At 50.6% G+C, this 8,955-nt stretch overlaps 1 protein-coding gene across 1 annotated transcript; it reads right to left on the bottom strand.

Moving 5' to 3' along the window:
- Positions 1 to 5,310: 5,310 nt before the first annotated feature.
- JUN (Jun proto-oncogene, AP-1 transcription factor subunit) lies at positions 5,311 to 7,703 on the bottom strand. Its single transcript, XM_047085545.1, has one exon. The coding sequence runs from the start codon at positions 6,736 to 6,738 to the stop codon at positions 5,734 to 5,736; it is 1,005 nt and encodes a 334-aa protein (XP_046941501.1). The 5' UTR covers positions 6,739 to 7,703; the 3' UTR covers positions 5,311 to 5,733.
- Between the last annotated feature and the right edge of the window lie 1,252 nt (positions 7,704 to 8,955).

The following is an 8,955-nucleotide window of genomic DNA, read 5'->3' as shown; positions in this document are numbered from 1 at the left end:
AAAGCTCTTAAGACTCACTGAGAGCCTCAGTCACTGTGTCCGTGAGACACGGCTGCTAACAACGACATAGCCAGAGCAGTGGTGAAAATGAAATGAGATGGAAGGGACAAAAGTACTTTGGAAATGATAGGAGTGTGAACTGGTACAAATCGCATTGCGCATCAAGTTTCCTTTGCTCACTCTGCTCCAGGAAAGTCGACCATCTCTTGACCCCTAGGGTGCCCAGAAATCCTTCCCAAGCTTTCCCTCATGCTGCACCTCCACCTGCTGCCCCTTCTCTTCTGCTCTTCACCTGATGAACTCATCATCTAGGAAGTCTCAATTCCGGTATTTCTGTAAAAAGGCCTTCCCCCCCCCCAACCCTCCCGCCCCCCTCCCCGGTCCAGTTTGGATAGTTTTTCTCTTTCACGGTGCCCAGTAATTCTTCACTGTGCTTGTCAAAGTGTAGAATCACACATTTAGTGGTGATTTAGATTTCCTGTGTCTCTTACAGAATAAAAACTCCAAAAGGGGAGGCATCCTGTGGATCTCACTCTCCATCGTATTCCTGGTGCCTGGCACAAAATAGAAATTTAGTGCTGCTTGATGAATAAAATGAGTGTCGCATGAATGTAAGGTGTTAATCATGCAATTCCCCAATGTAAGGAAAAACACTGGTCTCTTCATTTGCGTCGAAATGTTTGTATAGTTTGGGTCAGTTAGTCCCACGGAGCTTAGTCAATTATGGGGGACAAGATAAAATCAGGCTTGGGTCCTGCAGTGGTGAGGTCACAAGTCTTTGTCTTTTACATCTGTTTATTTGAGCATCCTGACACTAAGCAGGTGGCCTCTGGACCATTTTATAAGAGGACTTTCTTTTAGATGTCAAGTCGACCCAGTGAAGAGAAAAGCTTAAGTTCAGGACAAGTAGCAAAGGTGCCGCGTCAACTTCCTGATATCCCTCCGCAGGCCTAGCTTGCCAGGAGGTTGTGTAGGAAGAAATGTGGCATAACGGAGCTGGGCCTCAGTTATCTCCTCCCCATCTCACCCCCAACCCCAGGGCGGCGTTAAAGACCACGGACCTTCTAAATTAAACTGAATCCTGTCCTTGGTATTATCCTCCTTACCCAGCCTCTCCTCTCCCCCAGTCCATCATCCAAACTGTTACCAGCAAGAATCTTTCTCAAGCTGACAGTCCATTACCCTGCTCTGCTTTCTTCTACATTTCTCTGTCATCTAGAGGGTGACAGCCAAACTCAGCATGGAATGGATATTACTTCACAACCTGACACCTAAACTTTCCTGCTTCAAATCTCCCTTCATTTTGCTTCTCATACGTTCATTTCCAGCTTACAGCTTCCTGAACACGCCATGTTTTCCAATGCCCCTGTGCCCTTGCACACAAGTTCCTCCTCCAACCTTCCTTTCCTGGTGAGTTCCACTGGCTCAGCTCAGATGTCACTTCTCCTCTGAAATCTATCCTGATAACGGTTCCTCCTTTCCAGACCTGGCACCTCTTTGTGCTTCATCTCTACGATTCTCCCCACCAGACTGGGAGTTCCTGGAGAACAGGGATTGTGTCTTGCTCATCGTTGAACCCCCATGCTCAGCATAGGGCCTCAATGAGACCCAGGCCTGGGGGAATGCCCTTCTTTGGGATGTCAGAAGTCCACAAGCAAACAACTGGGACCAGAGTCCAGAGTTAGGAGGAAATAATTTCACATTCTGTGGCTAGCCCATATTCTAACATGTTCCCATCTTCCACAACACTCCACTTGACCCATATAGAAGACCCATGGAAGCAAGGGTAGGACAGAGTAAAAGACATTGTCTTTTTCTCTTAGTTCCACCAATGCATATCTTCTCTGACAATAAAAAGACATGGGGAATAGACACTTTAGCATGATCCTTATCTCTATCCAGCAAATACCAAGTGCTAACTCCGAGACCCCTGAGATACATTAACGTTACAAACAGAAAGTCCTCTCTGCCATCGCCAATGAGGTGGTTGCTTTAATAAAGCCATATCTGGAACTATTTTTTTGTGCCTGCTTAATGGTTACATAGTATCCTTGCCCATTCCCACCTCCATGCCTAATGTTTCAGGCTGACTCATTTTATGTAAGATGCCCACTTGCATTAGCAGAGGGGAGAATGGACATTGTGTGGCTGTAAGAACATGCTAACAGTGTAATGATTTTAAGAACACTCATTGAAAACTAGACTTAAGAACATTCACTGAAAATTGGCTGGGCTTGAATTTTCTGGGGGTCTTCAATCTATCTGGAGTTGCATACCTGGAAATGGATGAGGTATATTTCACTAGAAGAAATTGAGGTCTGGAATTATTTTGGAGGAGGTTTTAAGTTCAATTGCTTGTTCACTCATCACACATTTGTTGTTTTATAAACATCTCCTAGTACCAGGCACTGTACTAGTAGTCTGGGGTCCACAGATGAGTGGGATATGGCTCTAGCCAAGAGACACAGAGTTTCAAAATAATACTTTGATAAGTCTATCATATAAGTTTTGATAAAATGTTATGAATGCTCAGTGGAAATATTCGTTCCACCTGAAGATAGAGTTAGCAAGGAATGCTTCATAGAGAAGGTGCTGTGTGCCAAGCCATGAAGAATGAGTAGGATTCATCAGCTGAACCAGAAGGAAAGGTATTCTGGGTAGATGGATGAGCACAAGCAGAAGCATGGAAGGGTGAAAAGGCATATGGGATTCAGATTCACACAAAGGTAAGTTTCTCATAGTGAGTGTATAGCCCTTAAGTTTAGGAATTACTAAGCATTTTTGAGTCATGGGACTCCATGAAAACCAAATAAAAGCTAATGATTTCTTCCCCCAAGGGAGCATGTGTATGCACGTACACATATATACTATTTTGTAGGCATTTTCATTGAGTTCATGAACCCTCTGCCCCAATGGACACAAAGCGTTAAGAATCTCTGATGGAAATATACATATATAAAACAGATAAGAAGTGAATTAATGGTTTTAGGTGCCACTAGCTTCATCTTCTCCATTAATAATAACTCACTGAGTGCCAAAATAAAATTAACTTTTGTGTGTCTACAAGTAATTAGCTGATTTTTCTGTCTCCAAAGGTCATTGGTTAATTTCCTCAACCACAATGTTTTTTTTTTTTTTTACCCCTTTTGTTAGAATGGTTAGAATTTCAGGGATATATATGTATATTATATATATATATACATATATATATATGTACACACATATATACATACACACACACACATATATATATGTACACACATTTAGAAAGTTAGTTGAAACAAACAAGTGTGGGGAGAGGCCTGAATTTCAGGCTGCCTTTTTTTTTTTTTTTAAACACTTGGAATCTAAATAAAGCTGGGGAGTGGTGTGGGTTTTCTGTGCTGCTCTGTTGTCTGGGCTTAGTCTACCTTTGCAGGTAATTAATTCCCCAGCCTGCTTATTTTTTCTAGTTGGCTCTTGTTTAGCTTCCATAGAGCCCCACCCCAAAGTGCTTTATTGTCCCTCTGCTGACTATTCCTACATATGGTCAAAATCAACTCACCTTCCGGGTTGCTGACATCGGCAAATTCACTCTTTGGCAAACTCGGCTCTGCTCCCAGTAACCCTTTGTTAAAGAAGTGTTATTACAACTGAGTGGATCTGATAGCTTACAAGTCTGTCCAATCTCTTCCACTCCTAGATACACTCCTAAGGAGAAACTCTTTGTCTTTGGATTTACAGCCACAGGCAGGATATTAGCACTCTCAGACCTGTTGGGTACTGGAGCACTGCTAATGAGCAAACAGCCCTGCCTCAATTAGTGGTTTGTGAAATATTCCTGGATATCAAATTGCTTTTGCTGCTTGATAGTCATACTGGCTCTTGGGATGAAGAGCAACCAAGCAAAAATTGTTCCCTTGTTGCATACTGCCTTGTTGATCTCCTAAGTTATACCTGTAGACAGAATTTAAGCTTGCCATTTCCCCAGAGCTAAGGTTTGATTTACACATGTCATCATTGTGTTGGTGTTCATGTTTTCTTGTATGAATCTTTTCCATGTTGTATAGATTACCATCTTTTAAGGCTGATTCTGTAGTAATAACTTAAACAAGGCTGGTTATTTTAGAAACAAATTAAGAAATAAACTGCAGAAGAATCCCAAACGGCAAATGGCTATAGTGGTAATTTGTCTAAGTATAGGTGTTTACTTCAGAGAGACAGAGAGAGTAGGGGAGTGGGGAGGAGGAGAGAGGGAGAGGGAGGGGGGGAATATTAATGAAACTGGGAGAATGTTTCATCCAGATTGCAAATTCTGTGTTGACTCTTCCTAAATTCTTTGCTTCTTAATTACCCAGTAACTTTAGCTGGCAGTAATGTTAACCCCAGCAACTGAAAAGAAAAGCTTCAGTGTAGAGCTTGGGAAGAAAAAAGTAGTAAAGGGAAAGGAATTCAAGATCTGTTATTGGTATTTGAATACGTTTATTGTGACAAGAATGCTGTTATAAATATTCATAAGCAAAGACCATCTTTTTTATCTAGGGATTGTTAAAGATTCCAAATTGGAAGGATACATCTTTTGTAAAAATCTGCCACTGTTCCTCATTTGAGAATTCGCAGCTACTCTGAAATTTCTGCTAACATCATAAATGGTCACAGCACATGCCACTTGGTATGAACCAGACTTTTAAGTTCTTTGACTTCCCAGTGGGCTGTCTGTTCCCCTCCACCACAACCTCCCTTTCCTCAGCCTTCTGAAGGGCCACACTATCCTTTGTAAGCAACTCTATATAGATTGTTGGGGGAGGGAAGAGTATAAGTTGATGAGAGCTTCAGCTACAGTTATTCTCAAGTCCAGCAGAGAACAGTTTTCACTGCCTGATAGTAAGAAGCACTGAGAGTGATTTTAGTTGACACTCTTTGAACTCTTTTGACTCCGTCTAGATAGGTAATCCATAGGTAATGCAGAAAAGAGGTTGTGGGAGGGGTACTTTTTCAATATTTTATTGTATTTTCTTAAATATCCTTTCTGGAATTTTCAGGAACAAAACATAAAAAAATTATATACTTTATTACAAATGGTAAACTCAGAGTGCTCCAAATCTCTTATTTACAAACAACACTGGGCAGGACACCCAAACAAACAAACATGAAATAACTTACAAAGGCATGAAGCTGTTTATTGACAGTAATCAGCTTTCATCAAATTAAAAAATATATATATGTACATACACAGTTAAGGAAGGCAGGCCAGAAAGAGTTCATCTGCAGGCTCAGCCTCGCGCTCACAAACTCCCTCCCGCCTCCCCTCCCCCACCCCCTCCCCCCCTACTTTGTGTTCTTAAGGAGTACTACAGAAGCAATCTACAGTCTCTATTGCAGTTTGTAACCCCTCCCCCTCCCCCCTTTAATACTGAATGAGATCGAATGTTAGGTCCATGCAGTTCTTGGTCAATGTTAAAGAAAAGTCTAACGTTCTGTTCGCGCGGGGACAGCCCATCCGCAAAGCGGGGCAGCCCGCAGGCAGCCGCTCCCTGGCCCCACGCCAAGGGAGGGCGCGCCAAGTCCTTCCCACTCGTGCACACTGGGGGCGCCGTCAGGACGCCGCCCAGTCCAACTTGGATACCCTTGGCTTTAGTCCTTGGACACTTTTCTCTCTCTCTTTCTCTCTCAACTTGTCAAGTTCTCAAGTCTGTCTCTCTGGGTGAATTTTTTTTTTTTCTCTGTTGCCCCTCAGCCCCCAACAGCCTCTCCTCAAAACGTTTGCAACTGCTGCGTTAGCATGAGTTGGCACCCACTGTTAACGTGGTTCATGACTTTCTGTTTAAGCTGTGCCACCTGTTCCCTGAGCATATTGGCCGTGGACGCCAGCTCCGAGTTCTGCGCTTTCAAGGTTTTCACTTTTTCCTCCAGCCGGGCGATCCTCTCCAGCTTCCTTTTCCGGCACTTGGAGGCAGCGATGCGGTTCCTCATGCGCTTCCTCTCCGCCTTGATCCTCTCCTGCGACTCCATGTCGATGGGGGACAGGGGCGGCGTTTCCCCGGGCATCTCGGGCACCGTCTGCGGCTCCTCCTTCAGGGCCTGCAGCCGCGGGTGCTGCACGGGGATCTGCTGGGGCAGGTGGTGCGGCGGCTGCGGGGGCTGCTGCTGCTGCTGGGGCTGCGCGGGAAAGGCCAGGCCGGCCGCGCCGTAGGAGGGCGCCCCACCGCCGCTGCTCAGAGCGCCCGGGTTGAAGTTGCTGAGGTTGGCGTAGACCGGCGGCTCGCTGTGCAGGCTGGCGCTGAAGCCACCGCTGCCGCTGCCGCCCGCCGCCGAAGCCACCGCCGGAGCCACCATGCCCGCCCCGCTGACCGGCTGCGCCGCCGACGTGACGCTGGGCAGCGTGTTCTGGCTGTGCAGTTCGGCCAGGGCGCGCACGAAACCCTCGGCGAAGCCCTCCTGCTCGTCTGTCACGTTCTTGGGGCACAGGAACTGCGTGGGGGTCGGCGTGGTGGTGATGTGCCCGTTGCTGGACTGGATTATCAGGCGCTCCAGCTCGGGCGAGGCCAGCTTGAGCAGCCCCACGTCGGGCGAGGTGAGGAGGTCCGAGTTCTTGGCCCGGAGGTGCGGCTTCAGGCTGCCCACCGGGTCGGCCAGGTTCAGGGTCATGCTCTGTTTCAGGATCTTGGGGTTACTGTAGCCGTAGGCACCGCTCTCGGACTGGAGGAACGAGGCGTTGAGGGCATCGTCGTAGAAGGTCGTTTCCATCTTTGCAGTCATAGAACAGTCCGTCACTTCACGTGGGGTTAGTTTGGGCTGCGCGCAGAAGTTTCGGGGCCGCAACAGCGCGCTGGCGAACGGAGGACACCCCTCCCGGGGCCCTGGGCAGGGAAAGTTTCTCGAGGGGCGCGCGCACCCGCCGGCTGTCCTCCCCCCTGCGCCCTGCTCACCGGCTCGCTCCCAGGCGCTCAGGGTTCAGATGCCGCCAGCACTCTTAACTTGTCAGCTCGCGCGCGCTGCTCGGCTTTGAAAAGTCGCGGTCGCTCACGGAGCGCTCTTGGCGCAGCCGTCCCTGGGAGCCCGCAGACGAACACGCTTCCCGGCGACAGCGGCCCTGCCGGCGGCGGCAGTCAGCGTCGATCCCGCGGTGGCCGGCCGGCAGCGGGTGTCCGCCGCCCGGACTCCGACGACTGTCCCCTCCTCCGCTGCGAGGGGGAGGGGGCGCCGGGCAGCCGCGGCTCGCGCTCGCCCAAGTTCAGCAACCGGTGCGAGTGAAACTGAGCGCACGTCCCTCCTTGGTCTCCTCTCTCCGCCGCCTTCCTGTCTTCGCCGCCGCGGCAGCTTCGGGCGCAGGAAAGCTTTGCAAAAGTTCGCTCCGGGACTCGGGCCACTTGTCCCCTGTCCCCCTGGTCAGGAAAGTTCTTTGCCGCTGCAGCGGCTCTCTGGACTTCCCCGGACAGACTGTCGCCGCTCTCTGCGCTGTCACCAGCTCCGGGGAAGCGGGGATCTCCTCCTGGGGGCGGCTGGAGAAGGGGCTCTCCGGACGCTCCCCAAAACACCAGCCCGGGAGCCACAGGCGCTAGCTCTGGGCAGTTGGTGAGAAAATGGAAAAGAAAATAAGATTTGCAGCTCGGACTCTGCTGCCGTCTTGCCTGCCTGCCTGTATCTGTCCGTCTCCCTGAGTCCGCGCACCTCCACTCCCGCCTCGCTGCTTCAGCCACACTCAGTGCAACTCTGAGCCCTTATCCAGCCCGAGCTCAACACTTATCTGCTACCAGTCAACCCCTAAAAATAGCCCATGATGTCACCCCAAGGCCTTCCCATTGGCTCGCGTCGCTCTCAAGGGGGCGGGCCCGCCCGTCGCCATGGAGACCCCACCCTAGAAGATTCTTCTCTGGACCCGCGGAGGCTCACGGGATGAGGTAATGCTCCGCTGCCCTCCTACAGTTGGGCCCTTCTTTCTCCTCCTCTCCCCCTCCCCCTCCAGCGCGACTCGCGCCCGGCTCTTCCCTCTCCCCTCCCCGGCGCGTCTTTCCCGGCCCGCCCGGTGCATTGTGGGCTGACGTCTTGGGGTTTGACTGTCTAGTGACGGTGGCTGCCGCGAGCCGGGCGGACGCGGGCTCTCGCCGCCTCTGACCGAAGCGGGCTCAAGTTCAGGGCTCGGGCGGGAAGGCAGGAGATGCAGGCACCCGGAAGGCTCGGGAACCCGGCCAGGTGTCTGCGGCCAAGGGCGCGGGGTGGAGGGAGGTGTTTCCCCACTTGAGGGGCTCGTTGTCCCCCCACGGGCACTTCGCCTCGGTGCAGGGCTGGAGGCCGAGCGCCAGGCTCTGTGCCCCCCCGCACTTCCGGGGGGCGGGAGCACCGCCCTTAAGGTGGCTCTGTTAAGTCCCCTGTGGGGGCGAGCGAAAGTGGGCTTAAGTTGAGGGGCGGTCTCGAGACAGTGGGCCCCCCACGTTGAGGACGCTCCGAAGTTTGTCTCCCGGTCAAGTTCACGAGCGACGGACAGCGCTGCTGTCTGGCTGCGCCTAGAAACCAAGTGATTTGTATTGCTCCAAACTGGGCGCTCAGCTAAGTCCGCGTTGCACCCCCTAATGCCCTCTCCAAACCATGGGAAAAGGGGTGCGAGGGTTCACAGTTTTGCTTCGATGGCGAAGTTTTTTTTTATAGGGGTTGGAATTGGGGGGCAATTCAGCTTCCAGTTGTGAACGAGCGTAAAGGGAATCTGAAACTTGGGGAACCCCGGGGATCGTCTACTACCCGCCCCCGCACAACATGCCAGCACACTTTACACACACGCACACACACACACAGACACACACGCACACACACACCCTCCGGTCCTGATTTGCTTACAGGAAAACGAGAACGTGAGACACTCAGCAAAAGTCACGCAACGAGTGAGCGAGTCAGGGATAGGACCAGGATTTAAAATCTCGCCGCTCCCGGCCGGGTGGTGGGCCCATATCCTGGGTAGCCTCTAGGAAGCGCTAGACACAT

The sequence above is a fragment of the Lynx rufus genome, unplaced genomic scaffold, assembly GCF_022079265.1.
Source record: "Lynx rufus isolate CCGP_SWC_20201006 ecotype Redwood Valley unplaced genomic scaffold, mLynRuf1.p SCAF_2, whole genome shotgun sequence".
Taxonomy (NCBI): domain Eukaryota; kingdom Metazoa; phylum Chordata; class Mammalia; order Carnivora; family Felidae; genus Lynx; species Lynx rufus.
The sequence above is the reverse complement of the archived record's forward strand: the minus strand, read 5'-3'. Positions and strand labels throughout refer to the sequence as shown.